Genomic DNA, 26462 nt, shown 5'->3' with positions numbered 1-26462 from the left:
GCCCCAGCACACCCAGGAGGCAGGCCCCCCAGTTGTTCAAGGGGGGTGAAGCAATTTGGGGGATCCAATTAGTAGGAAGGATGGGACCCCTGGGGCCGAGTTCCTGAGTGTGGGTTATCGGAGGGGGGGAGGTGCTGCGCAGAGAGGGGCATGGCCGTCACCCCAGGAGAGCAGCCAGCAGAGGGCCCCATGTGGTGCTCCTAGCTGACACCCTGCCCCCCGTAGGGTTGCCAGGGCGTCTTGGGGCATGAGGTTGGCATCTTGGTGCAGCATGATGATGTCATATGGTGGCGTGATGTCACTGAAACAATAAGTAGAGGCCTACTGGGGTGTGACATCATTTTGGCACAGCATGATGATGTCACGTCGTGCTGTGATATGCCAGCACCCCAGGCTGAGGGCAGGTGGTGGCCTCAGCTCCCCAGGCCTGTGGACAGGCGGGTGCCGGGGTGCTCCAGGGTCTGGCAAAGCCAGGGCTGGGCCTCAGCAACCCACCCCCACTCACTGGTCCTAGGGGCCCTATGTGACCTTCCCTGCATGGTGGCCCAGGCCACACATCCTCAGCGACCTTCCCAATAGGGGCACAAAGCAGCACTTCCGTGTGACCTTCCTAACATGGCCACAACGACGGGTTCTCTTGACCTTCCCAACATGGCAGCTGGCTGCTGTGTGACCGGGTGACCTCACTAATATGGCTGCACATTGTCCGGCAGGACATATGACCTTTTCAACATGGCCGCCGACTCGCTCCGCGATCTTTGCGTGGCCTTCCCGACAGGGCCTCCCACACCAAGGTGCCTTGAATGACCTTCTCAACATGGCGTCTTCAACCCGTCCAGAGCGTTGCGCGTCCCGTCGCGCTAAGACCGGATGGAAGGGGGGGCGTGTCCTCCGCCCATGCGCAGGGGGTTCCCCGGCCGCCATTTTGTTTGGCCGCCGCGGCTGGGGGCTGGGGAGGTTCGCTCATTTCCGGGTTGGCGGAGGCAGGAGGCCCCGGTGCGGAGCGAGCGGCGGCGGCGGCTCCGGGTGAGGAGGGGCCCCGGGTGGGCGGGGTCCTGCGCCGCTGGGGGTTAGCGGCCCCCAGCCCCCTCCCCCGCCGCTGGGGGGGAGACGTGCCAGAGCCCACAGGGCACCTGGGGCATGCTGGGGGGCCCGGGGTCTGCGGGGGGCTGGGCCAGCAGGATGAGGTGGGGGGGCCCTGGGCCGGTGGGGAGACGTGCGGGGTCTGCGGGGGGCCCTGGCGGGGACGGGGGGGGCTAGGCTCTGGCGGGGGGCTGGGCCGGCAGGGTGAGGTGGGGGGGCCCTGGTGGAAGGCGGGGTGCTGGGCCGGTAGGGACGGGGGGGCTGGGCCCTGGCGGGGGGCTGGGCCGGCAGGGTGAGGTGGGGGGGGGCCTGGGCCGGTGAGGAGAGGCCTGGGGGGGCTGGGCCGGCGGGGGGCGGGGTGCTGGGCCCTGGGCCGGTGGGGAGACGTGCGGGTCGGGGGGTGGAGATCTGGGCAGGGAGCACTTGTAGCAAATGGGGGCGGCTCCGATTCCCTGCAGCTCAGTGGGGTCCTCCCCCCCCCCCCCATTTCAGCCCTTGCTGGATTTTTCTGGCTCTTGTGAATTGCCCTAGGCTCGGGGGGCGGCGGGGGGGGGGGATGCTCTTGCCAGCTGTTCCAAGGCTCTGTATTGCCCCGAGCTAAGAGCTACTCTGCTGCTGGTGCCTACAGGCCCTGAGCTCTGACCCAGCCGTGCACTGACAGAGACAGAGTCCGGGGCATGGATCCACCTGCCTAGCGCCCCCCCATCTAAGGTGACTCGCCAAACCCCCAGACTCCCTGCATGAGGAAGATGGGATTTCCCTTTCCAGGGAGGGGCCAGTTCCTCTTGCCTGGCCAAGGTGCTTCTCTCTGAGCCCTTGCAGCACCGTAGTGTGTGGCATCCCTGCCCCTGTGGGACACTGCTTGTGTAGCTGGTGTCGCACTAGTTGGGCAGGAGGCTGTGGCCATATCTGCATTGCCAAAGCACCTACCTCTCCTGACAAGCTGCTTGTGCTGCCGAATCTTAAATTGCACATTCTTCTCTGAGAAGAGACATCGAGTTCTTCCAAACTCCCCTTCCATCTCCCAGTCATCCCCCACTCCTGAACGTGTGCACCTGCCAGTGGTCCCCCGGAGCCATCTCCAACGTGTGGCCACTCTCCCAGAACAACTTGCAGGGATATGGACAGTCAGCCCAGGGGCAGAGGATTACCAATTCTTCATAGACTCTGGCGAGCATCTTGACCCAGGCGTTTATCCCTGCTCAGTCTGTGACCTGCCCAGCTGTCAGCCTTCTCAAAGCTAGGTGTATGTGCAGATGAGGAAGAGCAGACAGATTGCCAGCAGCATACTTGAGAACTTGGCTTGCACGTGATGGGTTTGTTTCTGGTGCTGGATTTTAAAGAACAGGCTGCATGAGAACACCTCAGCATCATCTTAGCCTGGAACCTGCGGGAATCCGACAAGTCAGTCGCTCCTCTGGGCCGTGTACAGAATGGCCCAACTGGTCAGGTGCATGATGGGGTTTCCCGCTTTCAGTTCTTGGCTGTAGTTAGAGGCAGGGTAACAGCCGGGGTGCACCAATTGTCTGATCCGATCTGGTAAATTGTGCATTGCTGTGGTTCTAACTGATCATGTGATAACCTGGCTCCTGCAAGGAAATGCTCAGTATTAATCCTTAATGTACCTCCCCCATTCCTGCTCTGCGAGCTCAGGGGCTTTGTGCTTCCATTGTAAATCTTTGGGGTTCCCAGTGCAAAGTCCTTGTTTTAGCCAAACAGATGAGAAGGCAGCTGATTATTTGTTGTTTTATCTTTCATGGCTTGAAAGAAGCTGGTGCCAGGCCAGTGTGCCATGGTAGAAGCACTGTCCTTTCCAACACCCGTGCTCTGCAGAATTAAGACGGCTTATTCCTGTCCTTTATTATTCTCCTGCTTTTCCAGGCTCGGGCTTCGCCTGCGCAGAGACTGTGACTCTTAGTCTGTTATAGGCATTTGTCTGTGTGGTATCCTGGTGCCCCCAGATGATCTTCAGGGCTCCAGAACTGGAGGAGGGACTATCAATGGGCTGCGGGTTGGGGGCTGGGTATGGGAAGAATATCTCTGCACAGCCTGAGTGTGTGCCAGGTGTCTTGGCATTGAATTGTCTCTTGTCGCTGCATTCTGTTGGCTTGCTCATCTCCTGTCACCTGATTGATGGGCTCGCTTGGCTATTCAGCCCCAGCACAAGACTGTACAGGGAATGTCTTGTACTGGAAGAGCCAGGAAAACTGCATGTCAGGTTTGAGGTGCTCTGGCCAAATCGCATGTGAGAGCAGGGGCTGGAAGGGCAGGCCAGGTGTGAGAGGCAGCAGCAGAGCTGGGGGTGGGTAGCGCGGGACTGGATTAGGGAGGGATGCTGCGTCATCAGCAAGCAGCGTACTACAGGCAGCGTGGCCGGGAGGCTAAAGCACTAGACTGGGATTCAGGAGACCTGGGTTCTACTGCTAAGTCGTCTTCTGGGTGACTGGGCAAGTCACTGCCCCTCTTTGTGCCTGTTTCCTCATCTAGCAAATGGGGTGAGGATACTGATCCGCTTTGTAAAGCGCTTGTGCTCTGCTGATGGCAAGTGCTGGATAGGAGCTAGGTGGTATTCCTGGTGCTCTGGGGCCTGTAGTGAGTATTTTCCAAACCGCAGCTTGAGCTAGCTTCCAAGTTGATGCATCTGGAGTGAATATCTCACACAAATCCATTTGCTATTAATAAGCTATGAATAATCCATCTCCGATTCAGTAGCTTTGAGGACCAAATTCATTTAGAGAGAGACAACGGCTGTTCAGGAGCCTTGGCAAGCCGTTATTTTCATGCCGCCCGATGGGATGTTCTGGAAGCAGATGTGACTTGCATGTCGTGATCAGCGGATAAATGAATGCACAGCCCCTGGCACCTTGAGAGCACTTTGCAGGAGTTACCAACAGCTCCTTGCAGCCGGCTGGGATCTGCGTGGACGTCGTTCTTTGCTGAAGTGGAGGCGTTGTACGTGGAGGGAGGCAAAGAGTGAAGCTAAAGCGAGCTAGGCCGGGGATGTTACAGCTTCTTCCTTGGGGTTGTGCAGGTGTCCTAGAATTGGGCTGTGCCGAGGACAGAAGCATCACAAGGGGGAGTCATTTAAAGAAACCACTGCAGAGAGCGTATTTCTTGTGCTGCATGCGGGTGGGAACGTTTGGAAAGATGCCGTGAACCCCAATGGCTTTGTCTGAGAATGCCTTGGATTCTGCTGTGGGCTGCTCCCGGTCTCTTTGGTGGGGCCCGTGGCAGCCCTGCTAGAGAACGCCAGAGGCGCTCGGCGAAGTTGACTCCCCTTCACAGTAGTGCCTTGGCTGCTGCTGAAGGAGCCAGTGCAGTTTCAGCGCAAGGTGTGAATTTGCCTGGTGTCATGCAGGAGAACTGATTTGAATGTGTTCTCTGAGGCAGACCCACCTGCAGAGAACGTCGCCTGCGTTAGTGTAGTGTGTTAGTGCCATGGCTTATTGTGGTTGTCACCCCCCTGGGTAGTTCGGCACACCTGCTAGGCTTCTCGGCTCGCTCGTGGAGAGTTTATCGGAAACGTTGTCAGTTGGGCTCTCGCTGCAGTTACTGCTGTGTATGGAGGAGCTGTGATGCTGAAGGAGCCCAGGCCCCTCTGCGTGACAGTGAGCTCTGCATTGGGCCAGGAACTGCCCAGACTGGTCGCTTCCTGAACAAATACAAAGTGTTCGCATACGCTCGGCATGTGAGCCGCACCACACAGCCGGGAAGAGGGCAGGGCGTGCATCGGATCTGCACACAAATCGCCCCCTCTCTCCAGACATGATTTCTTTGCAGCTGGACCATTGCTCATCAAAGCCAGACAGGCTGGATTGATTTACTATCTTCCCCTTTCACTGGATCCGTTTGACTTGTGTTCATAACTTGGTGCTAAATCAAGGCCCTACTTTGTTGTAGGCCATCAAGTAATGGCAGTGTGTGAATGTGTGAAGCCGCTCAGCAGCGCGCGCTCTCTGCTGCTCTGGCCGCAGGGTATTGGAGCCAGCGAAGAGAGTCGCTGCTCGGGAGTTCAACTTGTGATTGGATTTTCTGTTCTAACTGGATTGGGTCTTCATGTGTTCTCTTTGAAGTGAGGCGTGACAGTCCCCTGCATGCCAATGGAGAGCTGAGGGCGCCTGCGCCAGAGCCGGGCTCTCGCTTCCGGGCTCTCTTTGCTTACAAGCGATTCTGTCAGGGCTTTTGGTCCTCAAGTCTGTCTGACCTACTTACTTCTCGCTCTCTGAGGGCAAGACAGTCATTCTTCAAAATAAAAGTAGGCTTTTCACTGAGAAACAGACGTTGCCTGGGGGAAAATGGTCCCTAGTTAGACATCCCACAAAAGCAAACTGTCGTCTTTCCTCTCCTGGCTTCCCAGTAGCACTTACTGAATCAATTCCCTCTGTGCTGTGCGGCTCGCAGTGCTTCTGGGGCGCAGTCACCACACTTCGTACCGGAGCGTTTTACAAAGGTGTGTCAGTTTCATTGGCCCCATTTTGCAGAAGGGGAAACTGAGGCTCTTAGCGGCTGTGACTTGCCCAGGGTCACACAGACAGTGGTGGAACTGGGAATGTGATTTGGAGACACTCTGGATGTATGGTCAGGATGAGCGAGAGGCTGCCATTGTCCCTGACCAGCAGTCTTATCTTCTCACCTCCGATTAGCCCTACTCCTGTTTCTCCAGAGCCTGTCCTTGGACACCAGAGCAGCAGCTCCCTTGGAAATGCTTACAGCTCTGGGAGGCTATGACTTGTCTCGATGCATGAGGCAAACCAGGACTCAGCTCAATGTTCCAAGTGCAGAATCTTTCTGACTGGCGATGCGTGGCCAGAAGAGACCTGGGTGACTTTCGGGTCCCACTAGAAGCACTACAACGGCACAGCTGTAGTGCGGCAGCTGCACCACCGTGGCGCTGTAGCGTAGACACCACAGTATCGGGAGGGGCTTTTCCGTCACTGTAAGAAATCCAGGTGTTGTAGCTAGGTTGAGGGAAGAATTGGTCCATCGACCTAGTGGGGTCTACACATGGGCGTAGGTCGGCTTAATGACACCACACTGGGTGTGACATTTTTCACAGCCCTGAGCGATGTAGTAAGCCAACCTAACTGTAGTGTAGACCACCCTGGGGATGACTCTGCCAAGGGGTTGTTAGGAAAGCAGCTCTTGCAAATGGAAGTCGTTGGGAGGGTCAGTGTTTGGCGTGGCCCCTTTCCATTTAAACGGGAGTAAATGAGGTGACTTTGGAACTCCGGAGAAAGGGGAGAACTCTGAAAGTTGTCGGCCCCAGTGTAGGTGGGCGTAGTCCATGGAGTCGCGCTGGGTCTGACTGTGTCCCTGTGTGTTGATCCAGTCCTGGCCTGCTTAGGTGTTGTGACGTCCTTGCTGAATGGGACCTGCTTGGAGAGTGCTCCTGGAGTGTTTGGTTACACCCAGTGCTCGTCTGTGCTTCCACCCCAGAGATCCCTGCCAAGTCCGCCGAGACTCCACATGTGCCCTCGCTGCTGTGGTTTGGCTTAGTAACAGCTGAAATAACACCTAGGATCTGCAGCTCCCATTGACTTCCGGGGGTGTGGGCACCTCTGAAAGTCAGGCCTGGTCGGGGCCTAAATAGACCCCTGAACTCCCCCCCCCCCCACCCCCAAGTTTGAACAGCTTAGCCATGGTCTGACCCAAGAAACTGAGATCAGTCTCCCTTTGGCGCTGCTGAAATCCCGTTGGGCTGACGGGCACGTTGATCCCGCATCCTTGTGCCTACCTTGTGGGGAGCCTGCTCCCCAGCAGGACCTGGGGCAGTGAGACTCCGGGTGAGGCAATCCATACAGATGAGACTTAAAAATAAACGGTAAATCTTCCTGCTAACGCTATGGCGCCAGTGTCAGCCTGACGAGTTCTGTTCTGCACCGTATTGCAGCGGCACCAGTGACAGGCCTGCCAGTCTGGCGGCTCAGACCTGTCAGGCAGTACCTGATCCCAGTGCTTTCGCTGGGGTGGGCATCCTGGATGGCCATTGGGCCCTGTTCTGAGTGTGCTGGCTACCCATGTCCAGGGGGCCAGGCTGTTACCACGCCACTGACTTCAGTCCCATCTCAGTTCTCCCTGAATCTGTCACGTAATTACTAGAGCAAATCTCGAAGCAAATGCTCTTCTTTCTCCGCTCCGATCTGGCTGTCAGAGCAAAGCGTGGTTTGGCACTAGCAGCCCAGTGCGGAGCTGCCTGGGGAGCCAGGTGGAGGAAAATCCAATTTTTTATTTAAATTGGATTTTTTTGTTGAAATTATCTTTTTAAAAAATAAACCTGTTTAAAATCGGAATTTAATACAGACTATTTATTATATATACTATCAATTTATTATCTCTTGAAACATTTCTCTAACAAATAACTCTGCTGTTGTGTCTGTAATTCCAGTTACCACCCTAGCGCAGCTTGATACGAATCATGACCAGAGTTAATTAGCTAGTCAGAAGCCGTGTATCATTCACCACTCGATAACATTTTACAGCTTCTCAGTGAAGCTAGAGAATTGCTTAAATCAACGTGGCTAGTGATAGTGGCTCCTAGGCAGCAGAGCGATGTCCAGATCTCGTGTAAAGGCTCTGTTTAGTTGTAAATCAACATGTGTAACTGGTTAGATCAACCAATTAGAATGTGCTTTTGTTTAGAAAATAACTGAAGTCCCAGTGGAAAAGTCGAGTGAAATCAGTCCGTGATTTAAATCAGTCCACCGGGCTGGGTACTGAGCTCTAGTCCTGGCAGGTTGGCGTGTCAGGTTCACCCCCTGTGTTGACACAAGACTTACTCAGCCCTTGCAAAACACACACGCCCCTGCAACTGGAGCTGTTGTGGTGAAGGCCCTCAGTCCTGCTCCTTCAACTCCTGTTGCCTTCAGTGGGAGCCTTGCCTGAGTAAGGACTGCAAGATTGTCTTCATCTAGTGGTCCCTGGTTATGCGCAGTGGCCTATGGCTAAGACGTGGTATTAATAAAATGATTTGGGGATCCACGTGGACTATCCACCACGCCTGGCAGGCCGATGCTTCCATTTTACATCTTTCCCAGAGTGCATAGGTAGTGCTGGGGATAGCAGAATGCTTTGCAGGCTGGATTGCAGAGAGCGATGTTGCAGTCGTGCCATTGGCAGTAGAATTGCATATTTATGCCATAAAGCACCCATATGGCTCTTCCAGCATAAAATTGGGCCCATGTATAATGCTTTCGTGTCTTCAGAACTGTACAAACATCGAGCATTTGTATAAATGGCCCACTGTCACTCGCAAGCACTGAATAGATGGGCATTGCTCTTGTAAACTTGCTCCTAATTGCTCGTGAACTGCAGAACTGGTTAGAAGCAGTAGCGTTTTTAGCCACTTTGCTGTATGTTTTTTTTTAAACCTGACTGCATCTCTTCTCTCTGTGAGGTCATTCTGGCTTTGGCTTAGCTCGGGGTGACCAGACTCTCCTGGTGGAATTCCATTAAACGGTTCCCACATTGTTACAGCAGGGACTGGCCATCTGTCGGAGCTACGCAAAATGACTTGCACTGCAGGCCTGTTCCTTGCCCTGCATAGTCTGGATTGTAAATCGGTTCATCGCTGCTTGGCCTATGCCTAGGGAAACCCTGCGAATACTTGGCTGTGTCCCTGGGCCCGGGAGCCTGCTTTCGCTAGATTGCATGGACGGATGAGAGGCCTAACTCTCCCCACGCTGAAAGAGAAGAATGCAAGGGACTGTGGTGGCCAGTGCTGCCTCCCAAGGCAGTGCTCAGAGATCCCAGCCTGTGAAAGAATCCCTCCTAGAAAGTGGAGGGGGCAGAGAGGCAGGCAAACCAGCATGTCCAGTCCCTTGTGGCCTACAGGGAAAAAACCACAGGCTAGCAAAAGGAACGAGTTAAAGGCCAGGGAGTTCCTGGAACCAGAAGGGCTGTGAGGGTATCTTTGAGGGGTGCTCCACAGACGGACAGCTGGTCCGTGAATAAGTGAGGATGGGTGGGATTGACTCAAACTGCGGAGGACATAGAACTCATGGGAATAAGGGAGAGCAGTCTGGACAAGCCTGAGCCCGAGTGTCTACACTGGAACTTCAAAGCCCTGCAGCCCGAGTCAGCTGAGATGGACCAGCCCTGGTGTGTTATTACAGTGTGGACATACGCAGAGAGGGAGTTGGGAGAAGACACTGGCTGGGACTGGCCCTCGTGGGGCCAAGGAAGTGGCCACCAGCTAGGGCGCGAGAGGCGAAGTTCCCTGCAGCACCGTGTCCAGGCATGAGGGGGTGTCCTAGAGGTGAAGATGCTCTTACAGACCCTTAGCACCTTTGGAAAAGGCTGTCAGCCTAGCCAGTAGCGTCTCCTCTGTTCCTGCATTGCTCAGTGCTGAATCTAATTTCATTAGACAGTCTCCTTGCCTAGTAGATTCTGTTATTGCACCTAAATTCTGCTCTGAGACAATTCTCCAGTTCTCCTGTCCTATATGAGATGAACTAAACAATAGCCCTTTTTTCTTTTCAATGGTGAGAGTTTAATTTATTCGAAACATACAAGCAGCTATTTGAGCTCTTAGTGGAGGGGGATGTTAGATCATCGGCAGTCGCTAAAGAAATGTCATTTTTATTTGAACTATAAGCTACTAACTTCAATCAAACATAAGGCACTGGGGTCCTTTTTCCTCTTGCAGCATATTGTTTGGGCAGAGGTGTGGGTCGTGCAGTTGAATGCATCCTCCTTTCCCCTCCCCAAATGCCTTTATGGGGTCACATTCGAAAGCCTCAGAAAGCCCTCGATTCTGCCTCCATTTCCTGTTGTCGGCCAAACGATCAGTAGAGGATTTAAAAAAATAAAATGTAGATAAGAAAAGTTCTCTTGTTAGTTTCCGTCACATGCATCCCCATCCCTCTCTGCACCTCAGGGGTTGTTCTGTGGAATGGGGGGAGGGAAGCCCCTAAGCTTTTATAGGAGGGGTGTTTCCTGCCTGCCCGATCGCTGTTTCCTTTGCTTCAGTTTGATGTGATGACAGGATTCCTTGATCCTGCTGACATGTTGCCTTTGCCAAATGAAGAAAATTAAGATTTCTGGAAAGCTGTTAACGGATGGCCCAACATGGCAGCCCTCCAAAGGAGCGAAGCAGGGCCGTGCTCCAGTGAGGACCCTGGAATTTGGCCCTGTGGCATCAGAAATGTATTTGTTCCAGGTTTGTTAAAAATGCACCGTCAGTGCCCGTGGGTGGTTGTTAATTCATGATGAGTGTCTGAGTCCTGCAAACTGAAGCAGGTATGTCTGTCTGGACTCCGAGGTGGGCCATGTGTCTGAGAAGCTCTGAATTGAGATGGCAGCTTGGTCTCTTAAAACATTTATGATACATTTTTAAAAGCCTGACTGACCCTAAATTCTGAGATGTTTTGCAGAGTAAATTAGTTATGTAGCAACCTCAGTGCTCGTTGGAAACAGAGACTCGGGAATGTTGCACTTCAGGGTTGGGTCGGGAATATTGAGTCCAGGATCTGGAATACTTTCGAGAGGCAGAAGAAGGAAAGTATGGAAGTGCTCTAATCTTGCACATAGTCCAAAAGCTACTGAAGCTACATCCGGCAATCAGTCCACCATCAGAAAGGTTGGAAATTCCACTCTGATCTGCAGTTCAAAGCCACTGCCCTCCCTGAGGATGAAATGTTTGCTTCATCTTCGTTTGCAAATGCAAACTAGCTGCAGAAGCATAGTCACTATAAAATATAAATCTGACACGGTACCCAAATCCCTTTGAAAGGTGAGGAAACGCGCTTGTGAAAGGCACTGCTGCATCTCCAGTGAAAAGTCGTGAGTGGATCATAAAGGATCAATACTGAATTCTGTAGAAAACAAGTTATTTCCCTTTACAGCACATCTGGAGTTCACAAATGTCTAGAAAATTTAGACTACTTCCAGCATGGGTTTGATCTGTGTAGATTTTCCAAGGCTAAGCACAGTTGGTCACTAAAATCCAATGGGCTTTTGAGCATGAAGTTTGGTTTAGTTATTCTTTAAAAGGGTGGGGGAAAGGACTTTGTTCTCACGCCCTATAGAAGTGCTTGCAAACAGACCACTTCTGAGTTGGGTTTATTGGGCAGATGAACTAGTGGGTGGGACACAAGCTGAGTTCTGAATGGCTACTACAAAGGAGACCTGCTTGCCTTGCCATCCAGAAAACACTTGCCTCCTTCGGAGCTCTAGGTTTTGGTGGTGGCAACTGAAGAAACTGGGAAGAAGATGCTTCCTTTATTTTTGTGTATAAAAGACCAATTAAATGGCAAATGCCTTTTTTTCCCCCTCTGGTTTATCCAAAGAGCCTGTCTGTGTTCTGTGCTTTAGTCTGTTCGGTGCCCTTTGCGTGCTGCCCTGCTTTGGGTCTTTAAATCGCTTCCACCACAAACCAGAGGCTAAACCGCCAGAGCGTATGAAACCCTTAAACGTTGAGATCAGTTTCCCGGTAAGAATCCTGGTTAATAAAGGACAACGCAAAAGAAATGCTGGGAGTCAGCTGTCTAAACTGCATTGTGTCAGAAGGGCGCATTTTCCATAAGGCATAGACTTAATGTTAAGGGGCTGTAAACATTGCTGTGAGACTCTTTTTTTATTAGCTGTCTTGACTGTCTTCATGAAAATAACAAAAGATGTTTTGTTTTTTGTTTTGTTTTTAATAAAGATTCCAAGATCTCGATTACGTCAGCATTCCTTCTCCGAGTTTTCGCCTTGTTTCTCTTGGTATAAGGTAACATGCTGCAATAGGGGCTGGTTTTTGAGCTCAGTTGAATTCAGGGGCTCTTAATTTTAAAACTGACCTTTGCTGAGGTGTTTGCAGTGTTGTTGTAGCCGTGTTGGTTGCAGGATATTAGAGAGACCTTTCCCAGACCCGAGGAAGTGTGCTGTGTAGCTCGAAAGCTTCTCTCTCCCACCAACAGAAGCTGGGCCAATAAGAGAGATTACCTCACCCACCTTGCCAAGTAGTTAATCCATAATGTGCATTAGGCCACACTTTAAAATGAAGTGACCTGTTCATTAGAAATCTAGCTCCCTTTTCTCTCCTAGCTGCTTTAGCTTAGACTCTTTCTGCTTTTTTTCTTCTAGGACAGAACCCTTATTTGAATGCCTGTTTCAGTAGACTGGGACTTCTGCTCTGGCACATGCAATGTAAAGCATTCAGGGATTAAAGTGCATCCATAAGAACTGTGTGTGAATCTTTCCCCAACCAACCCCACAGTCACTCAGGTTAATTCTGGGGATTTTCCCCTCTGTTCCACTGAACGATTGCACGTCAGACTGATGAGGGTTGAGTAATGATCCCAGAGGCACAGTGAGGTCCCAGGGGTTTGAAGCAGGAGTGCCCTGATTCTATCCTGGATTTGCCAGTCACTTGCTTTGTGACCTTGAACAAGTCCTGTACTCCGTTTCTGTGGAATGGTGGTAGCAGCTCTTTGTCTAGGGGGCCCATTGCAGTCGTGTCCACTTCCGTAGCATCTGAGCACGGCTCGTCCTCGCACGGCTGGGCAGGATGGGTGTGTGCAACGTCCAAGATCTATGGGAAGTGCTGTTGTGTAAGTAGAGGACTAGATAGCAACACCTTCCTTTGCATGGACCGCGATGGGGATTCCATACTTGTAGCAAGCTGCTGAACTTGGATTTCCGCTCAGCTGAGAACTCCTCTCTAACCATCTGACTGTTCCTACAGGCCACACGTCAAGAGGATGGGGAGCAGTTCTTCAGGGCTTTGATCTTTTTAAAGAGGAAGTTGGGTGCTAGGCACGGCTTTCAAATACCTCAGCCTGAATCATAAATCTCTTTACCTGGCACGCGTTTCCCAGCTGTTACTGCTAGCTAATTACCCCCAAGCTATTTTCGTCTTCTCCTCCGAGCTATGAAATCACAGTACTGGCCTTGTGACATCACAGTCATTTCTGTGGCAACAGGCCGTGCGAACGTCAACACGAAAGCATGAGTTCATCGCAGGAAGGATGGGAGCACACGTGATGCTGCTCAGGGAGCGAGCTCCTAGTCAGACACAACGACGGCAGTGAAGGCAGCGCAGACAAACCCCAGCCAAGTATGTGACGTTCTTTCTCTTACCGAGAAATTTGTTCTCTTCCAGGTCTGTTCTTGTGTGAGTTCCCATCTGAGTGGATGTGATGTCTTACTCCGATTCGCTTGCCTCCTCCATTGTTGTGAGGACAAGGTGGGTGAGGTAATGTCTTATTGGACCAACTTCTGTTGGTGAAAGAGACAAGCTTATGCGTTTACGTGGAGCTGGGATTAGTGTCTGGAAAGTGAGACGAGTAATAGCTCTAGATGAGGTCTAGATTTTATTGAAAAGCAGGACCTCGTCCCGAACAGAGCTGGTGTCTGGAAGGGCGCTCGGGTAGCTGGATTGCGGCTCTTGCTCGGTGTGCCGTGTTCAAACAAGGAGCCTGGTTATTTAAAGAGACGCTTCTAGCTGAATGTTTTTCATAGTAATGTTTCAAGTGCCACTTAATATCACTGTAAACGAAAGACTTAGAGCGACAAATATTTTTCCTCTTGATCTTCTTTGGTTTATTTATGTATTTAACAGCAGTTTGTGTAGGGGCAGTTTTGCTCTTTCCCGCTGTCTGTGTGGATCTTCCACACAGCAGCAAGAGAGGGAAATGTTTAGAGAAGTGGTTGTAAAACCACAAATATTGGCATGTGGGCTTTAGGGCAGGGAAAGTCCTTTACATTATTTTGAACTCTGGTGTTTGAAATTGACTCTCTTTCAGCCTGCTGGTGTCCCTTTAAACTAGGCAGTACATGTAAATGGTGAGCCTAGAACCCCCCTAATTTGCTCTGATGGTTTTGGGAGGAAGGGGTACTGTGGGAATGACGGGATTCTGTGAATTAGCGTGAAAGGAAATGAACACAGCTTAAAAAAACCTGCTTTGATAACATCACAAAATGTACATGATTTATGTAGACAATACGGGTTGCCTCACTAGTAAATTGTTCTATAGTTTATCTTGTAGGAATAATGAAGTCTTATTACAAGCCCTCATTGCAGCATCTGTTGCTCACTTCCCACCTCTCAAAGGTTGGCCAGGGTTTATTTTCTGCATTATAAAGTTGTGGACTGGCACCATCTTGCTGTGTCATGTAACTGCCTGTTAAACTCCCTGCTTCGCTTATGCTTGGATCTGGGCAAGGGGTCTGAAATCTACATGCTTTAAAACGTCAAAGCAAAATATTGAATTATCAGGTGTTAACGCAACGTGCTTTTAATATGGGATGGTCTCTGCCTAGGAGTACTCTGGGGTCTTTCTCCATTGGTTCTGCTGTGTAAAGTTTTCATCCTCTCTCGATTTTTGCCTGGAGCACACGTGAGTCCTGCTTTGACAAGTGAGTCCTGGCATTCGTCACATTCCAATCCCATTAGTCGCTGCTGTTTGAGAGTTTGAATTTTGTAATTTCATGTGGTCAGACTAATGGCTCTGACAGGTATCGGTGTCTTGCAGTCACCTGGTGATTCACCATCTTGTGCCTTTATCTACTTCCTCCACGGAAATGTTTCATTTGTGACAGTGGCTGGCTTGGGCAGGCTGGTAATACCCAGCTTGTACAAAGGCCCAACAGCAGCTGGTTGTCGCTGTGCTGGGTAAGCCAGAACTCCGAGACGCTATTAGGAGATTTCTGTATGAACAGTTCAGACAGTGAAATACGCTCCCATCGGGTGCTTTGGAGTCACTGTTAGACACTGGGCCAGATTTTCAGGTGCTCAGCTGGCCCTTTGCGTTGGCGCTTGTGTGGGATCTGGCCGTTAATGCTTCCTTCTCAGGGATGGTTCAGGAAGAAGAGATTCTACACTGCTGTGACCCGGGGGTGCCGACTCCAGGTCTCTTCCATCTCAAATGGTTCTGGATGATGATTTACACGAGAAAAGATATAGATACATTTATGGCTTGTGGCTCCCGGCTGGGAATTCGGCAGCGTTGGCTCTTGATTTCTGCTGATGAGCTGTAGATGTCATGGGCCCGTTAAATCCCGCGGAAGCAGGCTCCTGCTGTGGAGGAAGTGGTGTAGATTGATGGGGTGTAGGATCAAGGTAGCTGGTTTGCTCTTTTCTCAAGTGAGATGATTGGGTTAAAAATGAATTGAATTCTGGATGCTTTGCAGCTCTCGCCAGTCACATGCTTCCTGGGCAAGGGCTGATCCTTCCTTGCTAGGAACCAGAAAGCGGGTCCAGATACCGGGCCTGGGGGATAGTAGCTGCCGCTGGGCTGCTCTTCCAGATGTGATTGAACTAGTTGCCTCTTAAGGAATTTTGCCACCGATCTCGCCCCTTAAGCTGGCCGGGAGGCGGCGCTCGAACTCACTGGTATTGGTCTCCTGAAGCCAAGTCTGCGGAGAAGTCTCTGTGCGGCACTGGGGCTGCTGGTGGATGTCTGTGTGGTGCTGTATCGTAAAGCTCCGTGCTCAGGGTCCGCCTGCGGTTGGCTCCCAGGATGCCGTGTCGTTGTGGACTCTCAGAAGGGCGGGGCTGCTGACGTGGGGTGTTCCGGACGGTGTGGCCCACCCCTTGCCCTGGCACTCGCAGGGTTGTGTTGCTGAAACGGCCTGCGGGTCCCTGACTGGTTCTGTCTGAATTACAGGTGTATGAGGGACCGAACGCTCCGCGGACACTAAGCAGACTGAGCCAGCCAGGAGTGGGAAAGGATGCCGATACCTCCTCCCCCTCCACCACCTCCTGGCCCCCCTCCACTGCCAACCTTGCATCAGGTGAGGCCCCGCTCGCCCCCTCTCTCTGGGGCTAGTGGCTGCTCTGCCCTTCCACTTCCCTTCTCCTAGGGTGGCTCATCTACCTGGGGTGCTTTCTTCACAGCTGCGTTTTCTCTGGATACGCCAGTCTACCCTGGTGTATTGCTGGAGGTGTTGGCGGCAGCTTGGACTGGACTCCAGAGACTGTGTGTAACTGTGGATAAGTCACCTGACTCCTGCCCTCAGTTTCCCTGGCTGTGTGGTGGGGATGCTGAGTGCTGGAGACGTGTTTATGAATTAGGTGATCCGGCACTGTGTGGTTACTCCCCGCTGCGATGTCCCCTCAGGGCTCAGCTGTGCGGCACGACAGATCTCCTGGCATGAGGCAGGCGCCGCTCAGCAGGGAGAGCCAGGAGCGTTTGGGGGCAGCGGGGAGGTGGAGCCGGTCAGAAGCAGGGGATGAGACGAGGGAACGGGGGAAGTGAAGTCACTGGTGGGCTAACGATTGCCATCACCTGTCAGTTGGGAGTGGCGCTGCCTCCACCAAAGCCAACTGGAGCGGGGCAGCGGGGGGTGCGCTGGGGAGGGCTGAGATCCTGTGATGTGTGTGCTGCTGCCCCCTTCCCTCCCAAGCAGCCCCAGAGGGAGAGCGAAGAATCTCAGGTGTGGTTGTTATGCCCTTTGCCCCGGCGGAGACGGGGACACTTCCGTCCGGGCAGGGGGGAGAGGACTGTAGCGATGCTCCTCTTGGCGGGTGTAGGAGGAACCTGCCGGGTAGCTGCTTTAGAACTCGGCGTGTGCCTGGGTTTGGTCGGGCGCGATGCTCCGGCTGGAAGGGAGGGAGTGGAGCAGAGCTGCCTCCTGGCGGAAAGGACGGTGCAGTGGTGCCGGGGCTGCAGGGAGGGTTGGTTTGTAATCAGACTCCTAGCGAGCCCGTCTGTACCAGCAGGGCAGTGACTTGTTTCTCTCCATCACGTCCCTCTTGTCTCCAGGCAAACCCCGAGCTCCCAAAGCTGAGCCGAGATGAGCAGCGAGGTAGAGGAGCCCTGCTCCAAGATATCTGCAAAGGGCCCAGGCTGAGAAAGGTGACGCAGGTCAATGACCGGAGCGCTCCAGTCCTGGAGAGTGAGTGTCCTGGCGTTTGGGTCCAAACCACCGTGCGGTGCCACTTAGCCCCAGAGCCCCCTGTCCCCCTCGAGCTGCGATTCCAGCCCCTCCCTTAGGTGCTCCTCTGCATTGCTGCCTTCGTGGGACACTGCGGCAGCCCCATGGCTGCTCCGCACTTGCCGAGTTGGTTTCTCCCCACACCTTCCCTTCGAAGCTTTTGATGCCTCATACTCCTAGGCCTACAGTCCTCGTTCTGTGAACACGCGCTCGCTCCTGAGCCAAGGCACCGTTCAGTTAGTGGTCCCGGAGCTCCGGGACAGCCCATGGGGAGAGCAGAGCTGCCAGTGCCCCACGTACACGCCTGGTGCTGCGTAATCTCTGAGGCACCTGACCTGGACCCGGGATGCTTCAAATCGAAGCCGCAAGAAGGCAAGGGGACCCTCGGCAGGGAGGCTGCGTTAGGGGCTGAGTTTGGACCCCTCTCGTTTCAGAACCCAAGGGAGGAGGTGGTGGTGGCTCCGGCTCCGGCTCCAGCTCCGCCGCACTCCAGCCCAAAGGCAGCCTCTTCCAAGGGGGCGTCCCTAAGCTCAGACCCGTAGGAGCGAAGGACAACTCAGGTACCCAGGAAGTAACTCGCTGCCGTTGCTTACCGGTCACCAGCGTTTAGCCGGGTCGCAGGTCTGAAATGCTGCTGGGGTGCGGGGCGCATCGCAGCACATTGCAATGTGCGAGTCCCTCTGTCGCCTGGCTGCCCATCGCAGCAGCTGCCCTCGCTTACGCAGTTTAATTGAAATGGGACAAGATGGAGGCTTGATTTGAAGATGCAGGATACGATTTCCCCACCCCCACCCCGCCCTCGCTAGGCTCTGGCACCTGATCTGGTCTCAGAAGGGCCAGGCGATAGCCCCAGTTTTTACAGCCATCCTGTCTGGGACTTTGGGCAAGCCAGTGCTTCCCTCTGTGCCTCAGTTTCCCCATCGGTCCCATTAAGGATAGTTTATTTCCCGGGGTGGGGTGAGGCTTCTCGTGCTTCGGGAATGGCCCTAGGTGCACGGAGTGTTGACAGAAGAATGTTACTTGGCCTTTCCTCTGTGCGTACCCTGGCCTCCAGAAACCTTCAGAAGTTGCTTGGGATGGGAGCCGTTGGCTCCCTCCGGAGATCCCTGCGCTTGCCATTCCCCCGTCCTGGCACTCTGGTGAGCCGAGCGCACTGGCTGCAGTGTGTCCCTTCACCCCAAGCTGAGCCCAGCGATCTCCCTTAACTCCAGGCCTGGCTGGGACCCTTTCCCTCCCTTGGCAAGTGACCCAGCTTTCTCTCCGTCGCAGACAGCTCCTCCACCAAGCAATCGCTGCAGGTTCCTGGCTCCAGATCAGCAGCCCCGAGGCCCCCGGTGCCCGTGACCAACAGCCGACCTCACGATGACTCCGACAACAACCGGGCTTCCCCCCCCGAGCTTCCCCGGATGCAGAGACCCTCCTTGCCTGACCTTTCCCGGCCCAACAGCGCCAGCAGTACCGGCATGAAACACAGCTCGTCTGCCCCTCCGCCCCCGCCTCCAGGCCGCCGAGCCAACGCGCCCCCGGCACCCCCTCCGATGCATGGCAGCAAAGCGCCTTCCTACAACCGGGAGAAGCCGTTACCGCCGACTCCAGGACAGCGGCACCCCGTGAGCCGGGATGGCCCCCCAGCACCGCCCCCCATCAAGCCTCCCCCTTCCCCAGTGAATGTCCGAACGGGGCCAAGTTCTCAGAACCAGTCTCTAGCTCCCCCTCCGCCCCCCTATCGGCAGCCCCCCGGCGTTCACAACGGCCCTTCCAGCCCCACCAACGAGCTGGCCCCAGAGCTGCCCCAGAGACACAACTCTTTGCATAGGAAGACCCCGGGCCCCGTGAGGGGCATGGCCCCTCCTCCACCCTCTTCGGCCTCCCCGTCGCTCCAGAGTCATCGACCCCCTCCGCCGGCCCGAGACCCTCCGAGCAGGGGAGCAGGTAAGAGCCCCCCCAGCACGCCCGGAGCTAGCATGGCCCTCAGGCAGCCACGGCTCCTGATGGTTTGCAGTGGTGTAGCCGCGTGGCTCCCAGGGTGTGAGGAGAGACAAGGAGGGGTGTAAGGCTGCTGCGGGTAAGGGGCATTGGTTTGTCAGGCTCACCGATGTGTGTCTGATCCCGAGGGGGTTCGGCCTGCTCCTGGAACTCGTCCCTTGCTTTAGAGCCCTCGTTTGCAGGAGCTGCCTGGGAGACAGTCAGAGCTTCAGGGTCTGACTCGGCCTTTCCGAGCACGACTTAAGACAACATCTCTTCAGGCTCTTTGCGTTGTCTCTCGGATGCCCTTGACTTCCCCCTCGCACTTGGCCCCGCGGCCGTGCGAGCGTCCGCCCCTGGAGTCGGGAAAGCACGGCACGAGTATTTTATCATCCTCTTCAACTCCACAGTCCTGGGCTGCGCCACAAGGCTGCAGTTCTGCCGCGGTTAGTTGCCAGCTCCGACCCCGTCTGGCCCTAGAATCCCTCGGTTGAGTCACAGCGCCGGAGCTGGCGCGTTATCCTGTGGAATTAGGAACATGAGCTGAAAATGTCTCGTTGGGGCGCTAACCAGCAGACTGGCTCTAGTAGATACTTACCGAGCCCTGATCCTGGTGCACTTGAGCCTGGCATCTCGGCCTGGACTGGAGTCTCAGCTGCCGGGTGGGGGTGGGGTGGACCCCTGAAAATACTGGCTTTAAAAATGTCCAGAGCCTGACAGGTGATCTGCGGGCTGGGATTTTGAAATGGTAACAAACAGTCGTGAACGTGGGCTCCCCTGCCGGCTGGAGGAGGGTTAGGCCTGGCGTTCTGTGCCCCCCTCTGGTTGCCCATTGGAGAGCTGGGCAGTACCCTCCAAGCGGTGGGATACCCCTCCGTGCCCCATTGCTGGAGGATGACTCACTAGAGAGCGCTGTGGGAGGCACAGTCCTGCCCAGGCTGGGCGGATGGACAAGGGTGTCTCCCCGGCCCTGTCAGGAACACGTGTCCCTGGCCTGTGTTTGCTGGAAGCTGGGAGTGGGCGACGGGCTGGATCACTCGATAGCTGTGCTGGTCTGTTCATTCCCTCTGAGCACCTGGTGTCGTCCGCTATCAGAGACCGACTGCTGGGCTAGCTGGGCCATCGGTCTGACCATTCCTTTGTCCTTATCTGTGCTGATCAGGGTTTCTATTGCAGCCCCCCCACCCCCGCCCCCGCTGATGCGGAATGGTGGCCGTGACGCTCCCCCGCCCCCGCCCCCCTACAGAATGCATGGGTCATCGGAGCCTCTGAGTCGAGGGAAACCTCCGCCCCCACCTACCAGGACACCGGCTGGGCCGCCCCCTCCACCTCCGCCAGTGCGAAATGGGCACCGAGATTCCATCGCCACTGTGAGATCTTTCTTGGGTGAGTAGATGTTAGACCCCGGCTAGAGCCTGCTTGGGCAATGAGTCCAGATTCCGAACGGCCCTCTACGGACGCTGCGTTGGTGGGTTGGGGAGGTGCATGGAAAACTGCTGCTGTTGTAGGTCCTACGTAAACAAGGTGTGAGCCACTCCCTGCTGATGCTGCAGCAGTTCAGGAATCTTCGTGGGTGGGCATACGACTCTCCGGCAGCTCGAGCTCCTGGGTCTGTCTCTGGTACAGTGCCTCTGCTGCGGCTGGCTCTTGGGAGCAGAGCGCAGTGCTCCCTGCCCTTAACAGCCAGGTGCTTTCTTCCAAAGGGTGTTATTGCAGGGCTGACCTCGCCCTCCCCCTCCTCCGGGGTGGAGCCCTGCTATTTCTGTCCACCTCCCTTAGTTCAGAGGGGAATTCTGTCTCTTCCCCCACCCCCCCCTCCCCCCGAGCATTCATTGCCTCATGTCTCTCTAGCCCCTAGCAGCCTGGCTTATGATACCATGTGGTGGTGTAATTCTAGTTCCTTCAGAGACAAGGGAGGATAACATGGATGAATGTCAGGGTCTTGTAAAGGCGTTAGGGGGTGGCGGGAAGCCCTGTGTTCTCTGGCCGTGGTGTCTGTGCTGGCTAGAGGGGTGGGAAACCTTCAGGAATCACTGGGCTTAACTATTGAATGAAAACCTGCCAGCCTTGGGCAGTACCAGGCATGAGCCATGCTGGGGCTGGGCAAACTCCCTGTGTGTCGCTCTGGTACCGGATTGCATCAAGGCTGGAGGGATCAGGTTCTGGATTCACCCCCTGGCTTGATGTCATGGGCCCCACTCAGAAAATCTAACCATCCTCGACTGGAACTTGAGCCTCGGGAACCATCTGGCTCCTGTCTGAATCTGGCCCAGGCCCCCTGGGAACAGAGGGTGAGGAGGGAGCGTGTTCCTGTTGACAGGTACTGAGGCCTGATTTCCACTCGTGCAGCGCTCCCTAATGCTTGCAGAGCGGCTTTGCAGCTAGCGCAGTGAATGGAGGGCCCCTGTCAATGGGATCGTGTCTCTAACTGCGTGATTAACACCCGCTGATCATGTTCCAGGTGGAAATTCAGCCCTGCGTATGGAGCCGCCATTCTTTGTCAGCCAGTGGCTTGCAGTATAGCACGGGGAGAAATGGGAACTTATGGGGGAGGGAAAAATTTTCCTCTGGTTCATTTATATTGACTTGCTTAGCCTGTTCTGTTCGACTCCGCTCCCCCTGTGAAGCCTGGAGCATGACCAGGGCAGGGTATCTCCACCCCCAGCTGCGCACACACGCACGGCCGGATCTCCAACATGCCCAGCAGCTCCAGCGGGTGGGGAGAGACTCTCCGTGCTCCCCCTAGCAGCAGAGCGCTTCTGCGTCACTGGCTCTGATCGGGAGCGCTGAGAACTCGGGGTGCAAGTTGACCATTTCCATTTCCTCTCTTAAGCTGCCTTAGTTAGTTCACCCTTTTCCCTTCTTCCCAGACGACTTTGAGTCCAAATATTCCTTTCATCCAGTCGAAGACTTTCCAGCTCCCGAGGAGTATAAACACTTCCAGAGAACTTACCCCAGCAAAACGAACCGAGGTAGGTGAACGACCTAGCCAACGCGTCTTGCCGCTAAAATATCTGCGCCTGGTTGGTGGAGGATGCCCCAGCGCCTGCTCCACTAAGCCACCTGGGCGGCATGTATCACTTCAGAGTGGGAGGGCTAAAGCGAGTGCTGAGCATTGCTTTCCACCGGCTGTCTGCGCAGCGAGCTCTGGGCTTTTACCTTTCTAGGCTTCTCCAAGCCCGTGCGACGGGTCTCTGCCCTGGTCTATTCACGCCTGGGGTCTAACCCCAAAGGTGCCTTGCTTAAGCCCGTACGCCAGTGATGGCTGGGTCTGTGGTCGCTGGACACGGATCCCAGGCTCCGGGAATTCCCAGGCACCTGGGGGAAGTGGCCCATGAGCGCACAGACGCGGCAGGCGTCCGGGGAACGATACTTGAAACGGCAGCTGGTGAGGAGACCTTTGAACTGAGTGACTTGGCCAGAAAACTTTTGGGCATCCTGCTGCAGCCTAACTAACCCGGCTTCCTTGCCTTGCAGCGACCCGGGGGGCTCCACCGCTGCCTCCCATCCCCAGGTGAAGTCCAGCTGCATTGCCTGGTTGTTCCTTGGCGAGGAGACGGACCTTCTCTCCTTTCCTTGAACGGACTTCCCCCCCTGCCCCTAGGAACCTGCATGAGAAGCTCCCAGTGTCTCGTTTTGTTTTCCAATGGTGCAAGGAACAAACAAACCCGGATGAATCCCCTCTCACCTCCATCTATGCATTTCATACCTGGACTTACCTGGGTGAGTCCCTTCCTCCACTTTATAGCTGCAGATCCGCGGGCCGCGCCGGAAAGAGGCTTCCTGCGCCACCCTGCAGATCTGTGCAAAAAGACTCTCCTGGTCCACAAAGTTAATATAACGTAGGACGAACTCCAAGCCAAGCAAGCCAGCGTGTGATGGCTTTGGGGCCAGAAACCAGCGTGGTGCGGCCAGTACCCCCGGTGCTCCGTGCTAGGGCAGGGGTGAGAGGCATGTGGGGTGGGGGGTCAGACTTGGAGAAGGGAGGGCAGGGAAAGGGGTGAGTTTTTAAAAAGTGAAATGTCTCGAACACTATTGGCTGTGAACACTATGTACTGATCAGTTCAGCTAAAGCAACAAGGTGCAGGAAGAGTTTAAACCAACGTGGTTATTTACCCAGACACCACAACTGGCATTTCCCCCCATGGATACAGGAAAGGGGGTCAGACTGTCCCAAAGGAACATGGCCCCACTGGGTGGAGCAAATGCTAGCCCAGGGCACACTCTAACAGCCATTCCAGTGGGGACTGGCCCGTGGCTGTAACATGCAGGCTGGTTGTGGGCCGTGTTCTGTCTGGGAATGCTGTCCATGGCTGCATGGCCCTTCCTCGGAGTGCACCGTTATAACAAATAGGGCACTGCTAGATTTCCCCCCTGGCAGAGAATTTGACAAGACTAATCATTCCTGTTTTTTTAACCTGGTAACAGCAGCTGCAAGCGTCTCTAGCTCGCCCCCTGGTTAGGAGACGGATGGTAGCTGGCGGCCCGTGGTGGGGGAGCTTGCCGCTTTGGGAGCGGTCAGCTTAATCACACTGATGGGTTCCTGCAAAACGCTGCCTCCCTTCCCGACGGGTGGCACGGCCCTTCATGCCCTGCTGGGTGCTCTGATTTTAATGCTAAATGACCAAATTTATAATTTTAACAGGAAGACCATAATCGTTGTAATGTTAATAAACAAAAAATATGGAAACCCTGCTAAATAGGTTTTAATCTGTGGGGGGGAGATCAGGGTCCTTGTGTTCTGACTGCGGGTCGCATGGTAGCATAAAAACACTCTCTCTTTCTCATGGGGGAATTGCCTCGTTTGGCCAAACTAGCTAATGACTGTTCATATTCCATGGAAGCGTTTCTAATAATAATCCAGTACCTAGCTGTTGTTTTGCCTTATACACTACTTCTGTCCTCCTGTTGGTACCAGATTGATGATGATTCTGTATATTTACTCTCTAACAGGGAGGGGTTACATTAATCATAGTTACTGATCTATTTTGTATGTTGTAAAAAGCTTGTAATATAGGATTAAGGTGGGCTTGTTGCAAGTATACTAAAATCCTCACCTTTAAACTGCTCTTTTTCTATGATGATGGAAATGTATCCTTTTTACGTTCGAACTAGGCAGCACTCATGTTGAGGACCACTGCCCAGTTACAGGAAATTCGGGGGTTTTTTTGTTTTTGTTTTTCTGGAGGAAAAATATCTGCCCAGCTTAGCTGGTTGGAAGAGAAGTTAATGCACTGTGCATTTTTGTTTAAATAAATTTTAAAAAAGGAAAAAAAGTCTTTCCCTGTAATGTTCGCTTCCTGTAAGTCTTGTTTTGGAAGCAGAGGGGGTTCTTTTAAAAGGAAAAAATAAAAACCAATAAGCTTGAAATTGTATTTAAATAAAAATAATAAAGATGCACATCTGTTCAAATCACAACTTTTGGGCCAAAGCACTTTGCTGTTAGGTGTTTCGAATGTTGTCTTGTATGTGTTTTGTGGGACTTCCATTGCTCATCGGAGACCTGTTAGCGTTTCCTTCATCTCCCTGCTGTGCTGTCTGTACGCTTTGGCCGTTTATCGGTCAGTGGGGAACCGCAGGCTGAACCAGCAATTCGGGGAGTATCCAAGATGGTTCTGCCAGACTGGTGCGTGACTCATCAAAGGATGCTGCTAATGGTAGATCACTGGGAGCCCTTAAAGGAGGCGTAGAATTGTTTGGGTGGGGAAGAGGGGCAGAAGGAAGAACAAGAAGATACCACTGTATGCCAATGTGATGCTTCCTCAACTAGCCTGACCAACTTCACACCATAGGACTAGTGAGAAGAAAGAACTAGACCGAAGCTTTTAACATAGCGTGGGGTTTGCTTGATTTTTTTTTCTTTTTTCTTTTTTCCTGACTGCTTGAAATGGGGCCCTTGAGCCTGGGCTTTTTGTAGCAATCGACACTGCACCAACGAGGAGGTGTGTCCACTCCCCAAGAGGCGAGCGAGCAGTTTGGATGCTCCAGGTAGCAAGGCTGTGTTGTGCCCTCTTTGGGATCATAGGGATAGCTGGAAACAGAGTTCCTAACAGTCCTGTTTTTCATAGTCTTGCATTGCACCTGGAGCAGCTCCGAAGGGCTGCAGAATGGAGAGGCTCGGTGGGTCTTCAGCGAGAGACCAGTCAATGGAAACACTTTCTCCGTTCATGCTTCCTTCGTGCCTTACCTGTGTCCAAAGCATTTCGGACTCCTCTCCTTGTGCTTTGCGGACTGAAGCAATTCAGCGTGCATATTCCCACCACTGCGATTTGTTATTCCTTCCACCTGTTTGCTCCTATTTTATATCCCCACTTCCTCTTGACTGCAGCGCCACTGAAGGGTTCCAGTTTCTTGAGTCTCTCCCCCTGCAGCTGCTCCTCCGCATGGAAGAGCTCAAGCATTCAATGGCCCATTGTATAAATGTACCAGACCTGACCTGTGCGTGAAGTCCGCACATTAGCTGGATTTTTATAATTTATTGTATGATTTTTTTTTTGTTACATTTTGCTGCAAGACTGTAGCCATCTCTAAAGGTTTGACTTCTCCCTTGGAGGGATGTGTACTGTAGCTCAGATTCTGGTCTAATTTTGTATGCTTCTTCCTGTCTCTCCTACATGCAATTCTTTAAACCTCACTATTAAAATAATAATCCCAATGCTCTGTTGTGCTTCGGATTCTTACCGTGTGGCGCTGCCTGAGGAGCTGCTGGCCAGGTTGGGGAATCCCCGCTCTCTCATCTCCCAGCGGAAACAATAGCTGGATGGAGAGATCATTTCACCTGCCTGGGTTTTCACAGTCCACATCTGTAAAATGGGGTGAGCCAGACCTGCCTTTCCTGAAGCGCTCTGAGCTGTTTCCTTGTAGCTCGCTAGCTAAGTGCCAAGTATCGTGTCCAGTTCTGTGCAGCTCCTCAGCTAGTGTCAGGAAGGCAGCCGCGACCTCGGATTTGGAGTGCCTGGACTGAGAGGCCTTGGATGGGATTTTTCTCAGAGGTGCGGAGTGCCCCCAACTCCATGGATTTCAGTGGGAGATGCAGCAGCTCAGCCCTTCTAAAAACGGAGGGTGTCTCTAGACATTTGAAAAAGGGTGGCTTTAGAGCTCTGTGCCTCAGTTTCCCCATTTCTCTACTGGGGGACTTTTCCCTATCTCAGTGTTCTGGGCCTGTGAGGTGCATTGAGATTCTCAGATAGGAAGGAACGAGGGCAAAACCCAAGGCTTCAGCAGCCCCGAAGTTTGCAATCAAGCGATCTGCAAGGCAGAGGATGCCAAGAGCCTGCTATGTATCCAATGGAACAGGGAGCTGACCTGCAACTTGCTACTGGCTTGGCTGGAAGGTCTCATTAGCGAATGTTGCCCCTGCCTGTTTTTGTGACATAACAGGGATTCAGCCGGGCTGCTTGGCCTCGCCAGACCTTCACCTGAGCACGGTCAGGCCAGGCTGAGCTACCTACATCTGTATGGGAGCTTCTCTGCAGAGCCCAGAGGCGGCAGGGCTGAGTGGAAGCAACAGTGGTATTGAAACTAGTCAAGTTCTCCCCCTTCTGAAAATTCCG

At 53.6% G+C, this 26462-nt stretch overlaps 1 protein-coding gene across 4 annotated transcripts; it reads left to right on the top strand.

The window, feature by feature from the left end:
- Nucleotides 1-952: 952 nt before the first annotated feature.
- WIPF2 (WAS/WASL interacting protein family member 2) lies at nt 953-25550 on the top strand. 4 transcript variants are annotated; one of them, XM_024205199.3, is made up of 9 exons: nt 953-1026; nt 13169-13252; nt 15675-15801; nt 16773-16905; nt 17379-17504; nt 18214-18876; nt 20086-20295; nt 21780-21881; nt 22387-25550. In XM_024205199.3, the coding sequence occupies exons 3-9, from the start codon at nt 15739-15741 to the stop codon at nt 22425-22427; spliced, it is 1338 nt and encodes a 445-aa protein (XP_024060967.2). In that variant the 5' UTR covers nt 953-1026; nt 13169-13252; nt 15675-15738; the 3' UTR covers nt 22428-25550. The 4 variants fall into 4 exon arrangements, with proteins under 4 accessions (XP_024060967.2, XP_024060966.2, XP_029768098.1 ...); XM_024205198.3 differs by lacking the exon at nt 13169-13252 and having other exon boundaries at nt 958-1026; XM_029912238.1 differs by lacking the exon at nt 953-1026 and having other exon boundaries at nt 12615-13252.
- Nucleotides 25551-26462: the final 912 nt, after the last annotated feature.

The sequence above is a fragment of the Terrapene carolina genome, unplaced genomic scaffold (assembly GCF_002925995.2).
Source record: "Terrapene carolina triunguis isolate 2854851 unplaced genomic scaffold, T_m_triunguis-2.0 Scaffold193, whole genome shotgun sequence".
Taxonomy (NCBI): domain Eukaryota; kingdom Metazoa; phylum Chordata; order Testudines; family Emydidae; genus Terrapene; species Terrapene triunguis.
Note: the sequence above shows the minus strand (reverse complement) of the source record. Positions and strands in the feature narration are given on the sequence as shown.